Source organism: Synchiropus splendidus, chromosome 1 (assembly GCF_027744825.2).
Source record: "Synchiropus splendidus isolate RoL2022-P1 chromosome 1, RoL_Sspl_1.0, whole genome shotgun sequence".
Classification (NCBI taxonomy): domain Eukaryota; kingdom Metazoa; phylum Chordata; class Actinopteri; order Syngnathiformes; family Callionymidae; genus Synchiropus; species Synchiropus splendidus.
In genome coordinates, this window is record NC_071334.1 from 35,756,335 (window position 1) to 35,775,811 (window position 19,477).

General features: G+C 41.6%; 1 protein-coding gene across 3 annotated transcripts in view; it reads left to right on the forward strand.

Annotated features, from left to right (window-relative positions):
* hmcn1 (hemicentin 1) overlaps nt 1-19,477 on the forward strand; it is a 56,970-nt gene that overhangs the window by 8,441 nt on the left and 29,052 nt on the right. For all 3 annotated transcript variants that reach the window (XM_053881574.1, XM_053881590.1, XM_053881581.1), the window contains exons 2-29: nt 412-482; nt 1,503-1,661; nt 1,741-1,863; nt 2,570-2,741; nt 3,016-3,122; nt 6,469-6,589; nt 6,669-6,932; nt 7,011-7,155; nt 7,301-7,422; nt 9,281-9,547; nt 11,405-11,546; nt 11,737-11,864; nt 11,940-12,053; nt 12,127-12,285; nt 12,786-12,977; nt 13,063-13,158; nt 14,153-14,280; nt 14,507-14,651; nt 14,970-15,082; nt 15,401-15,560; nt 15,771-15,933; nt 16,229-16,356; nt 16,440-16,691; nt 16,772-16,867; nt 16,933-17,127; nt 17,215-17,345; nt 18,669-18,816; nt 18,899-19,025. In XM_053881574.1, the coding sequence (XP_053737549.1) occupies nt 412-482; nt 1,503-1,661; nt 1,741-1,863; nt 2,570-2,741; nt 3,016-3,122; nt 6,469-6,589; nt 6,669-6,932; nt 7,011-7,155; nt 7,301-7,422; nt 9,281-9,547; nt 11,405-11,546; nt 11,737-11,864; nt 11,940-12,053; nt 12,127-12,285; nt 12,786-12,977; nt 13,063-13,158; nt 14,153-14,280; nt 14,507-14,651; nt 14,970-15,082; nt 15,401-15,560; nt 15,771-15,933; nt 16,229-16,356; nt 16,440-16,691; nt 16,772-16,867; nt 16,933-17,127; nt 17,215-17,345; nt 18,669-18,816; nt 18,899-19,025 (4,168 nt within the window). The remainder of the gene's footprint in view (nt 1-411; nt 483-1,502; nt 1,662-1,740; nt 1,864-2,569; nt 2,742-3,015; nt 3,123-6,468; nt 6,590-6,668; nt 6,933-7,010; nt 7,156-7,300; nt 7,423-9,280; nt 9,548-11,404; nt 11,547-11,736; nt 11,865-11,939; nt 12,054-12,126; nt 12,286-12,785; nt 12,978-13,062; nt 13,159-14,152; nt 14,281-14,506; nt 14,652-14,969; nt 15,083-15,400; nt 15,561-15,770; nt 15,934-16,228; nt 16,357-16,439; nt 16,692-16,771; nt 16,868-16,932; nt 17,128-17,214; nt 17,346-18,668; nt 18,817-18,898; nt 19,026-19,477) is intronic.

Consider the following 19,477-nt stretch of genomic DNA (forward strand, 5'->3'; position numbering starts at 1 on the left):
TTGATCAGAGGTTATCATGCAAAGATGTGAACTGAGTTTACTGCTTTTAAGCTTTGTTTGAAACAACAGCACTTCTTGTTGGGGAGTTCATGCAGGGCAATTCTTTTTTCGCCAATCCACCTGAATGCAGTTTAGTGCATTTCAGGTGTCCTGAAACCACCTGGCTCATTGGAGACCTGTCAAGAATGAGCTTTACTGTAGTACAGTAAGGGAAGTCACCGTATGGGTGGAGTGAGCTGCACTTCTTGTAAATTATGAAAATTGAAGTCTGAAATTGAAATCGATATTTCCATTCTGCTCTGGCTCCTTACTTCCTCACACCCTCAAGTGTTTTACAAAGATAATATTTGTCTTGTAGAAGAATTTGGCAATGTTTTCAAACTCATACACATTTCCTTTTTTCCACTACAGAGATAGGTCCGATCACAATCACGACAGACCCGAAGAAGTTTCAGTATGAACTGCGAGAGCTGTATGTTCAGGTGAGCATCACCGCCATGGTCACATCAGGTCATCTGGCTTTGATAAAAACTGCAGATGGATGTCAAGCCAGACGTCTGCTGCACTTCTCAGCTGATTAGTCAGTCTGGAGATCAGTGATCAAAGATGTGACGTTGAGTGTTTACTTTCCTAAAGCGGACTGACTTTCTTTCGCATATGGAGACAATGACCAAGTGTCACGGTGAGGACCTCCGTGCTGCAGATAAAAAAAAAAAAGTTGTGTATTTTCCTTCCTGCATCGTTACAAACAGTGTATAAGCAATAACACACAACAGCTAGAGAGATAAACAAAGAAGTGCCAAGTTCAAATTCTTCTATGATCACTCGGGAAGAGACAGGAAGTAGGGGAGGAACTTGGAAGTTAGCATGCTGGGAGTAATCGGTGATTTTAGATGACAGATGCAACAGTCTTAAAAATATCATTCCTTTGAAGACTTTGGCAATACTCCAGGCAGACTTGGCAGAATCTTTTGTACCGTTCAGACCAGATTTAGTGTGTTTGAAGGGCAAATAAATAAAGCTTGTTTTATCAAGGCCCATCAAAACCTCCGAACAGCCAAATGTTGTTGAAGTTCCAGGCAGTCTTGCCAGTGAATTTACAACCTGAGAATGTCATGTGGTACATGTCGGTTTTAAAGATAGTACAGTATTTGTGATTTCTCAACGACCTTTCAAGTTATTTAACTCGTGTCAGCATTGTGGGAAAGATGCTTTCACTGAGCATCACCTGATCCTACACTAATATTTCCCCTTAAATATAGAGCCGTCCTAGAAAGTCCTCTAATGCAGTAAGTGGTTTAGTCGTATTCAACTCCTGTTGATAAAAGGGTCTCACACTGCCATCTCTCCAGGCTTCCTGCATTTTGATCCCACGGGTTTAAAAAAAAAAAAATCTAAGCGGATGAGAAACAGTACTGCGACTGGCTTGTTTGTCTTGCATCATCTTCTCAATCACTTCCCTCATACACTGGGTTGTATAATTGAAATCTCCTTTTTCGCAGGGCGGTGGTGACTGTCCTGAGATGAGCGTTGGTGCCATCAAAATTGCGCTAGAGATCTCGTTGCCGGGATCGTTTATTTATGTCTTCACAGATGCACGTTCCAAGGATTACAAACTGACCCACGAGGTTCTTCAACTCATTCAGCAGAAGCAGTCACAGGTCTTCACACAGTTGTTTAGCAGTCATAATTGAATTGCGCTGGGATTTTTTTAAACTAAGGTGTGATGCGTATATTCAGGTTGTGTTTGTGCTGACTGGCGACTGTGATGATCGGACTCATATTGGCTACAAAGCTTATGAGGAAATCGCCTCCACCAGCTCAGGGCAGGTCTTCCATCTGGACAAGAAACAAGTCAATGAGGTAACTATCTTATAGCAAGATCAAGATGGTGCACTGGGGCGAAATCTGTTTTTATTCCATAAATTTCAGACAGCATTGGCCTGATCATCATTGGAGCAGTCAGTTACTCCTTTGCTATTACAACATTTTGTTTTCCCTCTTGTTGACTGCATGCTGTACTAGACACTTGCCATCTATGTTCTCAGAGTCAGAGTATGTCTAAAGTGAAGTGTGGTTGCGACGACAACCGACAAGCTTTCATTGGCATAAGTGTGTTCGTCTTTTGGCATTTCTCATCAGGTTTGTGATAATGCCTCTCCACCTAAAACTATCTTGATCAGTGTCGTGTCCTCATTCACTGCATCCTCCAAGCTCATTGTTATCTTCCTCTTTTACATCTCCTATGTTCAACAGTGGTCCAACAGTGTCTCTCTTCCCTAACTGTCTCTGAACTTCTCCACATACTGTCCTTCTGATGTACTAATTTCTGATCTTGAACACCTCTCTGCTTGGAGATACACGCAGTGAATCAAATACAACCTTGTCATTAGTAAGTCATTTGAGGATGAGAGAAATATCAGTCAATGTCTCATGGCTATCCCTACAGGTGTTAAATTTTACCAAATAAGTGATTTACAACAAGTAAAAGAAAAAAACTACAAGGGAAATTCCTCAAAGATGAAGACACTGTTCATGTCATCATGAATAACATGTCTTGTTGCTGTAGATCCTGAAATGGGTGGAGGAGGCTGTCCAGTCCTCGAAGGTCCACCTGTTGTCAACAGATCACTTCTCAGGGGTCAGCAACATTTGGCGGATGCCCTTTGATCCCAGTCTCAAGGAAGTCACAGTGGCCCTCAGCGGACCGGCACCAGACATTGAAATAACAAACCCAATGGGTATGTAAATTGTTGTGTTAGGAATGTGCTTGCAATAAAGACTAGAATCCCTTTTCCTCATTATTTTATGTTCATTTATGTTTAATTTTCCTTTATGTGAAATAGTGATGCCATCTGTTGGAAAGAACATTGCAGTAACATGTTATACTTTACATTATTATTTATCCTTTGATTTGATTTTGAAGGTTTGGATTAGATCAGTTTTCTTTCTCAACTTGTTGTGGATTGAAGTGTCGCAGAAAAATGAATGTGTGTGTTGATGTTTTGCCTCCAGGAAAGGTCATGAGGAAGAGTGATGGTCTGACTGAGCTCTTGCACATTCCCAATTCTGCCAAAGTCGTGAACATCAAGGACCCACTGCCAGGGATGTGGTCCATCAAGGTAAACAATGCATTCTCTACTTGGAAATCAGCGTGAAGCCACAGGCTTCTCATTAGAAGTTCCAGGGAAGAGCTGTCCTGTTAAGAGGACTTACTGCCAGTGGTTAGCTGGTTAATGGCTGGACCAAGGTCACAACTCCAGGAGGGAATCCTGCTCTCATCTTCAGTGAAATGCAGTATTTCATCAGTGTAGTCACACACGGTGACATGTAATCTAATATGGAGTGAGTTTAACAAACATTTTTCCTTCAGGAAGTCGTTAAATTAAGACAAAGTCAAGGCCACTGGTGTCAGAACAGCCTGTTACATTGTTGTAAAGCTGCTCTTTTGAGAGGAGCCGCTGGCACCCTGCTTGCAAGAAAACCAAAAAAAGGCTACTTATTTGACGTCCAAGCTTCTCTAAGCCAGATGTTTAAAATGGAATTCATTTAAGTGGTTTGCTGTCCGACTCGTGATGGAGTTCATAGGGAATTCTTCTTTGCATTGTGATGTTAGAGGCAACAACGCTTTCATTACACTTCTGGTTAATGCATCCACGCGCATTCACAATGTTATTCTATCTGTCACTGCCCAAAGCTTGTGGCCATCGGTGAGAACAGGGACTTAGAGGGAGCTTCTTCACCATGAGTCATTGTCCTGATCCATCAACCAATATCATCAATCTCATCTCAATCAACATCCCTAGATCAGGCACATGGAGTTTAACCAATCAGGAGTCTGAGGAGGATCGGAATCAGTTAATTGTCGTCTTTCTTTTAGCGGCACAATCACCTGGTTGGTTTGAGCATGTGTGCTTGACCTGCGCCAGGTCAACTAGTAGACCACTTCTCCTAGGTACTTGAATGCCTCCACCTGGGGACTGCACGTTCCAACCTCCAAACCTGTTATTAACCTCATATTAACTTGTGTTTTATGCTTCACACTGGCCTCAAATCCTTTTAGAGTTGGCTCACATCCCACTTTCTTGAGCTCTACCAAGTATTCCGTTCTCCTGGAATTTTTCCCTGGAACTACACCATTGTCATCTGGCATGAAAACTCTTGGCTGACTCATCCTGAGTGAATCCGGTTTCCACTCTTGGCTATGCATCTCTTTTTGAGCCCTGAACATCATATTTCAGGCTTGGAGAAAAAAACGCTCCTCATCTTTGGTGTTCACATAACCGAGTACATGCATATGTTAGATAGCTTATGCTGTTCTACCATGCTGAGTTCCAGTCATGCTAAGGTCTCATGTCTCTGTTGTGGAAACCCCAATGTCGTAAATTTTTGTTGGAGAAAGAATTTGATCCATTTTAGTCTTCCTGTAGTTGCATAGTGTAGGGCTTGAACGCAAGCCATCCTGCAGTCTTTTTGTGTGAATGTTGAGCAGGTTGGTATTTGTGTGTATGTGGAAGTATGCACCTTAGCAAGTGTTCTCCATGTGAGACGTCTGTGTGCTGCTGTGACCCCGACATTGACGAGAACATTTAAACCTCGTACTGAATTTTATAGGCCATGATGATAGTTTAGGAAGCTTGTTATTTTCAAAGCATGCAAAGTGTGCCTGTGGCTGTGAACCGCCTTTTGTGCGCTTTTCTTGCACCCATCTGACCTAGTCAAGTCAGTCGTGTAGTCGTGTAGCTGTACAAACAAAAGTATAAGGGATCTGAGACTGAGCATTTAACTGGCAGATGTAGCCACCAGCTTTGTATAAACCACCTTCTGTTGTCTAAATGGGATTTGTGTGATGTTGATGTCGCCTACAGCAGGGGTGGCCAACCAGTCAGATGCCAATTGCCACGTTGTTTTACTGTGTTGCTGAGAAGAGCCACATCCGACAAATATGTAAGGCTGCAACAGCTGGTCACGTGACTTAGCGGCAGTATAGTGGTTAAAGCCTGTGTGTCACAAGGTTGCTGGTTTGCGTCCGGCATATGTCTGCTGAGCACGTATTTTTAAAATTCATACATTTTACAGTGATCCTCCGCGAAATATCAAGCGGCGTAGATAGAATTGTGTGCATTTATTTTACTTTACAACAATGAATAATAGGTGAAACACATGCCATACGTTTAGTTTAGGGAATGACAAAGTGAAATGTGGAAATAAGTAATGTGAATCGCATTGATCTTGGATCTGATGATGGTCCAAGTCTTGGGACCACGACTCAACCCACCCAGCCTGGAGCATGTTTATTGTATGTTTCAAAGTTAAATGCCAGTCAAAGTCTTTGAACAATATTTTGACACTTCGCCGAAATAGCTCTAACTTTTTCGTCTTATTTCACCTATAAACGTTCATTTCAATAGCAACTTCACCTTTGGCGGCTCATTTGGTGAAGAGCTTATTGCATTGCACTAAAAATGTAACAGTCGTACAGTTGTTATAATCCAATGAGGTCATTTGTTGTGTGGAAAACCACTGGGTGTCACCTCTACACTCACCTATCAGGAGCTTCTTCCTGTCATTTGTGTTCCCGTGGATCCCTGTGCCGGTCAGTGGGTCCGGGCGTGAAACTGTGAAATGAGAGCCTTAATTACAGGGTGGTCTCACTTATTAGGTCAGAGCGTGACCGTATGGTCTATTATTTCCCTGCCACCGGAGCCTCACTAATTCCATGGCAGCAATTAAGGAGCTCTGTGGGCCGTAACTCCCATTGTGTTTTATGATTGTATTGGTGGTATTAGCATTTCGGGCTCCACCAAAAATCCCTTTGTCCTTTTGTGTTGACTCACTATTCCTTCAAATATCCATGCAATTTAACAATTTTCTTCCAGTGGGTGAGCGCCGTGTGGTTTGAACTGAAATTAAAGTCTACTTATAAAACTATTATGTCAACTGAATATACACTGTCAGTATATTGAAATAAAGTCTGACACCTCCATGGAGTTTCCAGCCCTCACTAACCTATACTCCTATGTAATTACCGCTCTCTGGATCTGCCTTGTTTTACAGGGCTTTTGCGTGATTGCGACCACATGAGACATTTAATGTGATATCATTTGTCATTATGGTGATATTATTATTATGTGTGACTGAATTGGCTTTTGTTGAACTTAAGATGCTTCTTGAAGTCTCGGGAGATGACTTACTAAAGCGGCAGGTTGATACTTGCACACAAGCAAAAGGCTGTCATTGGAGTCTGTTGAGACCAAACCTGTTATTTTTCTCTTTACTGGCTGAGATCATGAAACATAAAATATATGACACTTAAAAAAATGTCAAGAATAAAGTGTTGATTAGACAAATCTTACAGTATAATCATTGCTATTACAAATATCATAACTAGTATTCTTAATGTTCATCTTACAAATAAGACAATCAGTCTGGCACATCTCTGTCTCCATTTTGTCTCCTCCACTCTAGACCTCAAGTGAAGGTAGACACTCCGTCCGTATCTCTGGTCTCAGCACCATTGACTTCCGAGCTGGCTTTTCAAGGAAACCAACGCTGGACTTCAAAAAGACCATCAGTCGGCCAGTTAAAGGTCAGCGAGGAGTGTTTTTCAACAAGCTTTAAATGTTAGTAAATACAGATTCACCAAGAAGTCGATATCCATTTTGCAGGTATTCCTGCCCATGTCCTGCTCAACACCACCGGACTGGCTCCGCCTGCTCGGGCAGACAGACTGGAGCTGCTGTCTGTCACTGGAAAAGTATTGAAGACAATGCCAGTCCCTTATTTCCCCCAGCGTGAACCCTATGGTCTCTGGAACATCACAGACTTCATCCCCCCTAATGAAGCCTTCTTTCTGCGACTCACTGGATATGATCGAGATGGTTTTTTGTTCCAGAGAGTCTCTAGTGTTTCATATTCAAGCATCGTACCAGGTTATTGCTTGCAAATTTTAGTGTGAAGTGTGTTTCGGTATGGAGATTTAACAGTTTTGCTTCTCTGTTTCCTGTTAGATTCCCCCAAAGTGACGATGCCTCCCACAACCCACGGTTATTACCTCCAGAAAGGGGCGGTTAATTGCCACGTAGAGAGTCTCATTCCATTTACGCTACGCTTTAGCAGGGATGGGAGAAGACTTGGTGTGGATCTGCTGTTCAGGTGATGATGAAATAACATGGAAACTTTAATGATCTCTTTAGCCTTGAGCAACACTGTGGAATACATCATCAGATACTATGGTTTTTGTCATGGTCTCAACTTTACTTTATACTGTCTTGATTACCTGATGTGTTCTCGCTTCCAGAGAGTCGGACAGAGGATCGTGGGAGATTGAACAGGTCACTCTGAAGGATGAGGGCTACTATGAATGTGTTGCGGTCAGCAGTGCAGGGACGGGACGAGCTCGGACCTTCCTGGATGTGTCGGGTAACATTAATGACAGAAACTGCTGTTTGATGGAGCAAAGGCATACTACTGTACCCCTTGTGTTAGCAGTGTTTATTTTAGTTCGCCAAGTATGAGAGTGTAGTTTAAGTTAATCAGCAGTCCATCGCCATAAGTGTGTGTAATGAGCCAAGCAAGAATGTCGTGGAGTTTCAGGGCTGGTTGGCATTAGACTGTCAACAACGTAATTGGTGTGTGATGGATCGACTCAAAGGGAAGTTTTTTAGGTATCATGGGTGCCGTGCAATCTCAAGAAATAAGCTTGTAATTGACATTCTGAGGGTCCACATGCGTTTATTCAGGCATGTGCACGCATATGGGTTTAACTTTCATCTGCTGATATAGCTGCAACTTATCTCCAGCTAATATAGATACCTATACAACTACTCGCCACTGCCAGGTAGTTGGAAGTCAAAGTTAAGAAGTCTCGACTGCCGGAATGTGTACAAGCCAGACACAATATAAAGCAACTAAAAAAACCCCAATCTTTTTTTTACAAGAAGAGGTGAGCATAGGACTGTTAAATTGTGTTCAGATTTCTGTGTAACACGCTTTAGGGCCGTTTTCCGTTTGTCTGGTTCTTCCCGTGTTGATGTCAAATACTGCCATATTATAGCATATTTTGAAGTATTTTGTTATTTTACAGCATGTATTTCTTTTGAATTTGTAAAAAAAAAACAGAAAGAAACATTGCAAAAACCAGCCCCGATATAATCAACTCACACAGACTACCCGATCTGGCAACATTGTAGCAAAGAGATTCTTTTCCCTGGTCAATCTGGTTAGTCATGAGACATTCCAGCGCCAGGATGCACATGGAATTCCTCCACTCAGTGCTGCATTGATGGTTCCTCTTAGAAGGTCGGTCAAGGTTTGGGACCCAGAAATGGGACACATAGCAGGGTCGTATCTTAGCAATGTGTAACCCGTGTTTAATCCAAACAAAAACCTTAGAGAGGGTGAGGAGAAAACTAGACAAGACTAGCTGAGACATAATTGGCATAACTTGGTGAGACAATGACTTGATGTGGAGACTTGATGGGGCAAGACAAGACAATAGCTTGACCAGACAAGACTCCACCAGACTGTTGCTTAAATGGAGACTTGACTAACTTGACAAGAAGACAGACTTTACTTGACAGGACTCGTCCAAACTGTTTATGAACTGACACGGAGACTTGTGGTGATGAGGAAAGACAAGACAATGACTTGGGTTGGCAGGACTTGACCAACTCCAGTTTCCATCAGAGGAGCATATAAAGGGGAGACAAACTAAGACACCAGGTGCAATCAATGAAGGGATTCGATTGGGACACAGACAAGACAAACAAGGTGCACACAGAGTGAACAGACTAACCCCACCATAATAAAACAGGAGATAAACAACCAAACGAACTAAACAAACTAACAGATGGATGGAGACAGAGTGGTGGCACCCTGCAGACTTCTCTCTCTAATTCAGCTGTCTTCAAGGAAACCATTGCCTTCTTCAGCTCAACTTTGGGTTTCACCTTGTTGGTTGCCTATCACCCTTCCTTTGCATGTATTGAATGAATGGCATAAAAACTGTTGCAGAAAAGAACGCGTAAGACACATTAATTTAGGAGTTGCGTTGTATACAGAAGGTCGAGCTAACGAAAAACTGCTCCTTCAGAAAAACCATAAAAAAATCTATCCACCTTTTTGTGCATATTGCCATTAACTGAAGTCTTGTTTTTTGTTCTGCCTTTTTTATTGAAAGGATGAATTATGCGCCTTATAAATACAATATACCCAGAAGTGTGAGTGTTGGCTGAGTTTAAAAAGCTGTAAAGTTGACATTGTTTTTCCCCTCTTACAGAGCCCCCTCCTGCCATCTCAGTCAGCAATGTCACCGTCTCACCCAGTGCCAGTGCTGTGCTCACCTGCCACGTAGTCAGCACCGTTGGTTTTAACCTCACCTGGCTACGAGGAGGACAGGATGCCCGTCTGGACCCTCGGGTGCAAATCCTGACCAACCACTCCCTGCAGGTGTCTGCCGTCACGCCAGATCACGCTGGCTGGTATGAGTGTGTCGCTATCAACGAGGGAGGACTGACAGCTGAACGTGTCTACCTCGTCGTCCAAGGTAGGAAGTGTTTTCCTCCAAACAGCAGATGCTTTTGAGCTGGACTGCGTGTTGGACTTTGCAGCTGCTTTTCCTTTTTTTTTGGTTGTTCTTTGGCAAACAAAACGTGTCCTGCTTGAAATCATCTCCTGTGTTAACTCATAATTCACTTGAATGCTTCAATGTACATGTGAAATCATTTGTGCTCAACTCTTTGGCAGTGTTTAAGTGGGTTCTCTGTCTCATTCAGCTTTTATGGTTTTGTACTTCACACCGAGCTGAGGTTTTGACAGTTACACAGCGCCTGTCATAGCAGTAACTGTTCTCAGATGAATTGAGTGTCCTTTTAACCTACGGGAGCCAAAGAGATCAAAAAATCATTGCATTGTCAAGTCTAATGTTACACACTGTTTGTTATATAAGCATCTATCTCAGGTCAAGTGAAATGAACGGCCACATGTATTTCACTTTTGTACATCTATTTTTTTTACTGTTTAATGAACATGGTTTAATGAAGTGTCTTCTTCTTTTAAGTAAACTTAATTTGTAAACAAATCAAATTTCACTGTTGATTCTATGCGGTTTTGTCCTCAGGTGTACTGTATTGAAAGACTGCTGGAGGTTTCTTTTATATGGCATTTTTTTCTGTCCTTTTGGTCTTTCAAGCTTTTAAACATCTGTCAACTCTGGGTTTTGTAACTGGCCCCTGGCCGGTTCCCTCCCAGTTATTAGCCTCACTTTGAAATAGTTTGGGTCAAACTTGTTGCAACACCATGTAAAAACGTGATATAACTGACCTTCAACCCTCCAAAAATATCCCGGCCCAAGTTCTTGGGTTTTTCTCCTGGTGCAATTAATGCTTTTCACTTGCTGGATAATTTACTATTGAATGTACCGTATTTGTTCTTCAAATGAGAGTATAATAGTATAATAATTATACAAGAGCTACAAATGTGTAAGAATGAGAGCAGAAAGTCAGTGCAGCAAGATTACTCTTAAATAGATGGAACATGGAAACAACATGGAAAATGCACGCCATACTTATACTTGATTTTCCATTGTTGGCTAATTACGCAATGTAAGGTGGCACAGTAGCAAAATAACAAATGTTATTTGTCTTTAGTCATGTGACAAAAAAGAAGTGCACATTCCTTTTTATGACTCATGAAACTACTGACAACTATTATTTTAAGTGATAGTTGGAGTTTAACACAAAGCCACTCTCGGATTGCAGTAAAAATTTGTGACTTGGTTTTGATGTCTTAACAAAGAGCAAGGCTGTATTTACGGTGCGCTAGTGCAATTAAATGTGCCTTATACAGTTGGGCTCATGCTCATTTTAATTCAGTTTAATTTCAAGTTGCCCCTCAGAAGGATATTGCATCACCTCAAACTTACACGTACATGTCTGTCACCGTCAACATCTTACCTTTTTGATGCATTGCTTGACTTAGTTTTTTTTTAATTCCTTGGGTTCACAATCTGTTCTTTTATGTGGTGTCAATGAGTTAGAGATGAATGCAGCTGGGGGAGGACAGTAAAAGAAACACCCCGTATCTTGGATGGAATTCTGGTCATCAATCAGCTGTAGAGCCTGGGCCTGGAGTCTTTGTTGCTGTGCCAACAATAATAAACACTACACATGGAAGTGTTAGTTGGCACTTCACTAGCAGTATAATACTCCAACAATATGTCCAGATCTTGCAATAATGAAGAACATCACTTTGACCCTCATTTTCATTAAATTTTAGAGCATTTTTTCCTGGTAATGTTCTGTTGTAACTGAGTTGGACTTGTGTGGTATTAATCAGTCATCAACAGATATTTGTACATATTGTTTTTTTTTTTATTTATGTTGTTTGTATTGTTTTCTTGTAGAGGAGCCTAGAGTTTTGGTTAATCCCCAAAACCAAACCTTTGCAACAGGAGATGAAGTGAGGATCAGGTGTTCTGCCAGTGGTTACCCTGTGCCTCGTCTGGTGTGGACACACAATGACATGTTCCTCATGGCCACAAACAGGTGATAATACTGGTCACCAATCCATTAGACGGGTTTTCAAGTAGTGAAAATTTCTGGATGAACTGATTACGGCTTTTTGTTTGTGTTTGTTGGAGAGTCAGACCACACTTCATTCATGTTCATGTCGTGTTGGTTTAAACTGTACAATGCTGTTAGATAAAGAATCCGGTTGATTTCTTTTCTTCTTCAGACACAGGATGAAACCTGATGGAACCCTGGTAATTAAGAAGCTGCAGAAAAAAGATGAAGGCGTGTACGGCTGCCTCGCGAGCAACCAGGCTGGAACAGACACAATGAACTCCATTCTGACCTACATTGGTGACTAGAAGAGAAATCACTATCTTTCTCTTATCAAGACATAAACATTGTTTTCTCTTTGTTTGTCTATTGTAGAGTCGCCAGAGGTGACAGTGGCTTTGAGTGAAATAATGATCAGCATTGGAGAAACCGCAGTGCTGGTCTGCTCTGCCTCTGGACTACCTCCGCCTGAGATCTGGTGGTACAAAGGTGATGCCACTGGCAGCATCTCCACACATCAGTGAATTTAGCTTCACTGTATTGCTCTGTTGGCCTCATCCAGATGATGTCCTCATGAGAACCACCCCCTCTTTGGATGTTGACCCGCTGGCTGGTGTGTTGACCATTAAAGATACACAATTGGCTGATGCTGGAGACTACAGATGTATGGCAGTCAATCCTGCTGGTACAGCAGTGGGAAAGATCTCTCTGGACGTTGGAGGTACTGTTGTCACAATTTGGACCTGTGTCACCTCGTTGAACATTTTGGCGGCACTTTACTTTAAACTCTTATCTATTAGACATTATTAGTACATTTATAAAACATCATAATGCATTTACAAGAGGATTGTCAATAATGGGTTAAAACTTTATTAACGCTGTTATGCTAATGTTACTAACCTGCTTTACATAAATGAGATCCCTGTATACATGTGCTGCAGTCACATTACCCGTCAAGTGTCTGACATGCTTCTAATTAAAGAAAAAATCAGACCCATTTTTCTATGAACACGTTTTGGTCTGCCAATGAGGCGTGATTTTGCTGTTTGCATTTTTGCGGCTTTGTAAACATGCAGACGTCTCCTGTACATCTGTTATTCCCATTAGTCTAGACTGAGCCGAGGTTGTGATGGAGTGCTTGACTGTCTGTTGAATGAAATACAGATGGACACCTTCCATATAGTCTCTGACCCCAGCTGTGTTTGACCTTGACCTTGGCAGCTGCACCACAGTTCACACGAGAGCCGTCACATGTGGCGATGGACATTGGATCAAACGTGACGCTCCCCTGCCTTGCACAAGGGCACCCTGCCCCTCAGGTGACCTGGAGGAGAGAAGATGGCTGGCCTCTTCTCAACAGACATCATGGGCATGGAACCATCAGTCTGCGAAGGGATGGTCTTTATATAACTAGTAGGTTTTTGGTGTTGTTTTTGGAAAGCCAATAAATATTTAGCGATTAAAAGGTGTCTTGATTGATTGCTAATGTCTTTGTCAGATTTGTGGGTGGAGGATGAGGGCGTGTACATCTGTGAGGCTCAAAACCATTTTGGCAAGATCCAGACTCAAGCTCACATCGCAGTGACAGGACTGGGTGAGTGTACATGTGTCAAACAAACAGTGAATGGATTCTCATCTCATGACTGACTCACCAGCTGTGCTGCAGTTGGCTGCTTTATGGTGCCTTATGTCGATAGTAATAATCAAATGAAATATTCAATTATACAATTAAAATCAAGTTAAAGTCAATATTTATCTGATTCAGTACTAATAAATGGGTGTTTTTTCACTTAATTCCAAGATGTGAAATAAGTCTTACTGTCATGGCAGTAGAAATCTTACAGTCACAGTAATCCCTGCTTGTCTGTGACAGACTGCCGTGTTTTTACAATGTGATAAATCCTTTATATCTTTCAAGACACATCACTGCTTGTTACAGTGTTGGAACACGTGTGCCTTGTTAACAACTGTTTCTGTTTCACCCACTTTTTATGTGTGGGCCAAAGTACTGACCTACACAGATGACTTGCCCCACTGTCCCCCTGCTAGAGGCGATGTCGCATAAGACACATTCATTTTACACTGACACAGGAGTAAAGCTCCATCATGTCTGTTATGGCTCCTATTAATTACATCATTTGCCCCACTTACGGACAATTATGGATGTTGTTATTATGAAAAGCACACTCAGCATACCCTGTTGTTAATGTGTTTATAGGAACCAGAATCCCTCTCACTGATTCCCACAATGCATGTGAATCTTATTAGAAGTTGGCTGCAGGACAGACCCATGAATATCAATAATTAAAGGAGTTCTCAACATTATTCAAACCTGGGTTTTCTGCATCCATCAAATATGGGAATCCTGTAGATCCTGTGGAAATGAAATCCAGCTGGGATACGTTGTGTGAGAAGTTAATGTTGGACTCTTTTCAGTTTTTTTTGCACTTTTTGGTATTTGATTTGGCTTGTTTTTATAAACCTCTGATTCAAGTAACTTGAAACATTTGCTCCTTGTATGTTTAGGCATTGTTTTTATTAAGTTTTGTCTATTTAAAAAATGTATTATTCTTATTTGGCATCCATAGTGTCTCCAGTCATTGCAATGAGTCCAGCTGTGCTCACTGTGATCCAGGACCAGCAGGTGACGTTACCTTGTGTGCTGCTGGCTGGGAACCCGCTGCCAGAGAGACAGTGGCTGCACAATTATGGCCTGGTAGGAAAAAGAAAGCACAGTATTTAGAGCTTCTACTACACAGTTCTGAAGGTTTTTTTCCTGCTTCTTCAGTGTTCTTCTTCATCTGTGTTGTCACTGAGTAATAATTCTTCTTTATATTGTGAAAACTTGTTGTTAAATAATATGCTCACCACTTTCATCCTTGTTAAGATGAATGAATTATTAATATTTTTCTGTGCTGTTCACTCTTCTTCTGATGCATCAGCTGAGCTCAGACCAGTACGTGTCTGTGAGGAGAGATGGAAGCCTGCACATTGAACGTGCCCGGCTGGAGGACAGTGGTGACTACTCCTGCCTGGCTGAGAATGTTGTAGGGGCCACCAACCACACAACTACCCTTTATGTCTATGGTAATGTTCACGAGCTGTATCTTTTTTATTTCTCCAGCTCCTTAGGGAAAGCATGTAACTGCCATAAAATTTCCTACCATCCGTTTCATACTAGGCTAGAACACTTTTGTTGCATGTTGCAAATATCGGTGTTTTTATTCGTCACCATAATGACCATATTCTACTATAACTACTGTTGATCTTAATTTCAGCACACACAGCACAACTTGTGAATTTCTGATTATTAATAGTCAACTATAGATGACTATCTTTATGACTCAATGTTTATTGTTTATTGTTTATGCAACTTGTTCAAGTACAACACTGTTGTATCCCTAGTGATGCCAACCATCCAGCATGGACCTCAAGTGTTTAGCACGATTGAAGGCACCCCAATTTCTCTGCCTTGCCGTGCCACTGGTGTACCAGAACCTGAGATCACATGGTCCAAGGTATTTTAATGAATTATTCTGTTCATTTGGTTGCACAGACCATGGATAGTTTTTGCAGTTCATCAACTGTGTTGCACTCTTTTGTTTATGTCTACACACTCCATCACATTTCTTTGTTGCTGTAGAAGAATTGTTGTTTAAGTGGAATGCTCTGCAGCAACCTACTGTATAGAACTGTTAAACCTGTCCTACTTGGTTTTCGACCCTGATGTTACCAGTCAATTTTTTGATTCCATTGAGGACGCACTGCATTATGTGTATGACTGTTCTTGTTTGCATAATCTGGTAAATGGTCATTTATTGTAATGTCGTTTGAAGGGAGGGGAGCTGCTTTACTTGGGTGGTCCAGCTTTCTCACTGGATCCTAGTGGAGGTCTGGTCATCACGTCGCCCTCGGGGAAAGAGGCCGGAGAGTTCCTCTGCTTGGCTACAAATGCTGCCGGCTCTGCTACTATTAAAGTCCAGCTCACTGTTTATGGTAAATCCCTTTCAATTTGTGAACACTACATTTGATCTACAGTACAGATAATCAATTCATAATAATACAAATAATCTTTGATATTCAGTCACAGATAAACGTTAATATATTTCAGAATTGATTCTAATAAACCAATAATTCATTAAGTCATAGATCTTCAAATTGGCTTTTCATATTTCTAGCATATGATTTCTTTGTATGTTTTGCTAGTGCGTCCAAGGTCAAGCACGGATCCAGAAGACACATCTGAGCCTGTGAAGGTGACGGTGGTGGAGGGTGAGGATGCTGTTTTGCCATGCGAGGTCCTGAGTGTACCGCCACCCTCGATTAGCTGGGCCAAAGAGAGTCAACTTATCTCCCCTTACTCGCCCAGGTGAAGTCTCCAAAAGCATATATCTTAAGCATCTTATGCATCATTTTTATTGTGAATTTTGCTCTTGAAAACTCTTTGCATGTGTCACCCTTGTTGCCTTTCACCTCAAGCTTTGTTTCACTAAATGACGGATAATCGCACTCTGTAACCTCTTAAACCTGCTGATGGTCTGTTTGATGTGGTTTAGTTGCAATTACTGCACTATATGTTGACAGCAATCCAGCATTACTACTAGTAACACTCTCACTTTCTACTCGATTTAATTACTGTCTGTGCGTGTGTGTGTTCCTTCTAGACACAGTCAACTTCCCACAGGGTCGATGAAGGTCTTGGAGACCAAAGTGTCAGACAGTGGAATATACGTGTGTGTTGCCTCAAACATCGCCGGCAATTTAACTCTATTTACTGAGCTCAGTGTTCTGGGTAAGTATACAGTATATTCCCAAGGAAGATTGGCCTACAGGTAACTGTTCTTCTCACTGATCCACAAATACTTTGCGATGCAGTCCCTCCCAGCATCCAGGCAGGTCCCAGAACCATGAAGATACAGATGGGATACCCTGTGGAGCTTGCCTGTGTTGCACATGGAGTCCCAAAGCCCACACTTATCTGGACCAGGGATGGTAACAGCTTCTCAGCCAAGCCTGATGGAAGTCTTGCCCTGGGGCCAGTGACTCTGGATGATGAAGGAACTTATACCTGCACAGCTACTAACGCTGCGGGCAGAGACCAAGTCAATGTCAAACTTCAGGTCCAAGGTGAAGTGAATGCTTAGTTATATTTGAGTGTGGTTGTCTCACTGATTTCATCCAGTTCATCACTGATGCATTTCTTAAAGTTCCCCCAGTGGTAGAGGTACTTGAGCCCCCCTTCAATAGACCCCTACAAGAAAGAGTTGCCAATCAACGTATTGCTTTCCCTTGCCCTGCTAAAGGTGAGCAGAGAGTCCAATGACGGTTGATTGTCTTCTTGCATCACGCTTAATTGTCCTTCTCCCAGGTCTCCCTAAACCAGTGATCCGCTGGTTGCGCAACGGTCAAGAACTGTCTGGTAATGAACCTGGTGTGTCCATCCTGGAAGACGGTACGCTGCTGATCCTAGCCTCTTTGTCACCCTTGGACAACGGCGAGTATGTCTGCACGGCTGCCAATGATGCTGGTTCTACAGAGAGGAAGTACCAGCTCAAAGTAAACGGTGACTGACCATTAAATCTCTTAAAAACAGATGACGCTCGTCTCCTCAATCATGTGTATAACTCTTTTGAATTGAATGTCTTAACAGTGCCACCAGACTTTCATGACAGTGGCACACCAGGCAACATGTCTGTGGTCCTGAATCAGCCAACAAATCTGGTCTGTGATGTCAAAGGCAGTCCAACCCCTGTGATCACCTGGTACAAGGATGGAAATCCTGTAGGTACTTTCCTTCATAACATTGTGCATTGATCACATTCTTCAGTGGTAAATGGAAATGGCCTGATGAAAACTACTGTCTATCTTCTGAGAATGTCTGGTATGGACTTTCTATTAGTTACCACTAGATACCACTCTACATGTTTCCATTTACATATTCCCCCTGCTACGAAGACCATTCAAAAGTAAGATGGAGAGCAATTAAAGCTTCACCAAGTTTGAAGGTGGAGGAGGACTGCCGTAATTCCTGATGGGGAGTGACGGAGCGCAAAGAAGCTATGAGTTAAAATGATTCATAAGAGGACAAAATTTGAATCCCCAGTCTTGGTGTTTCCTTGTATGTTAGCACGATAGCATATTCTATCATGATGACGTGATGTGATAGGGTTGTGCCCAGTAAGTATAACAGTCTGATTGCACCGTAGCTGATAAAGAGGAGCCACATCTTATCAAACTTGTCGGTGGAACGTCTTAAAAGAAAACAAACATTTTTCGATTTCAAATGTTGAATAACATCTTGTAGCCACCATTCATAACTGGGAGGGCAAGGATTTTTTTTCCTGTTTATCAATATGAGTCTACGAGCAATGAACAGACTAACATCGCCATTCTGTATCCTGAAGTGGACCATTATTGCTGTGGATCCCAAATAGGACAATTTTGGATCAAGGCTGATTAAAAGCCCAGTAATTTCTGACAAAGAGGTAAAAACCAGGCAGCAAAAGTTAAATCAATTTGGGCAAAGCCAAAACATGTGTCCAAGAGATGCTGGATGTTATCTGCATAGGTCAGAAAGGGGATTCGGTCGTTTGCTTTGAATGTATTTTTGGCAAACTTGGGCTGCTTGGAAACAGGCTGCCTTAGAAGTGATTTTGGAGAAGGTCTGTAGCTTCATTTGGTCATTCGGAGAGAGAGAGTGAGAGTTTGAATCAATGTAATAAATCAATTGTAATGTGGTCATTGAGACAAAATGTGGATTTACCAGTGTTTTGAAGGTTTTGTCATGCATTCCCTCTTCTTCACATCTTCCAACCGTCATTGAAGCTATGACGGTGCTGCCACCTCCTGTCCAATTGAGTGCTCTGAATATTGTGAACAACAATTGGGGGGGATAAAGGGATTGGTCAGTATAAAGAAAATGCTATCTGCATGGAAATGAGTTGTTTCGCTGACACGTTTGCGTTCCTTGATGCATTTCTAGTTAGCATTGTGCTACAGCTGAAACATAAATAAACCCCCAGTGAATACCAAAGTGGGATTCAAATCTAGTTGTATGCTCAGCTGAATTTAGTTTGTTTATATGTCTGGGTATTCTATTGACAGGTGGTTCCAAATAGCAACGTTCAGGTTCTTGATTTGGGAAAGACTTTGAGACTCCTGCAGGCAGCTACGGAGGACGGCGGAGATTACAGCTGTAAAGCTATCAACATCGCCGGCAGCACAGAAAAAGACTTCTTCTTGGACGTACTAGGTGAAAAAAATTGAGGGTATAGTTTTGGAACCTGTTTATCGCTTACCGTCTATTTCAATTTGTTGCATGTGTTGGTTTGTAGTTCCTCCCTCAATTGAAGGTGCAGCGTCTTCCCAAGATGTCTCCGCCATCCTCAAAAAGGAGATAAGTCTGGAATGCAAAGTGCATGGAGTTCCATTTCCCACCATCCAGTGGTACAAAGACAGAAAGTATGTTTGTTTTAGCACATTGGTTCACTCTTTACCATGTAACCATCTACCACCATTCACACACTCATGTTTCTTCTTTAATTATTTGCTTTGTATTTCATGTCTCCTTTTTCATCTTTGCCACCTCATCTTGGAATAATCCAATTTTCTTTTTACTTGTATTTTATTGCTTACCACCATTTGTGATATCTGTATTTTAATATTATATTTAATATTCTATGAAGCAATACTTTTTATATTTTTAACATGTTTTTCTTCTTGTTATTGTATTATATTATAATTCTAATGTAATTATTGTATTATTTCCCCTCTGTTTACTGTTGCAAAAATATATATTTGGTTTGTATTATTGAAGTCTTTTCATAATGCAGATAGTAGTTCCTTTTTAAGTACAGTTCTCTGTTGCCTCTTGATACGTATTCTGAATGGTTTTGTAGTTATCCGCAGTCCAT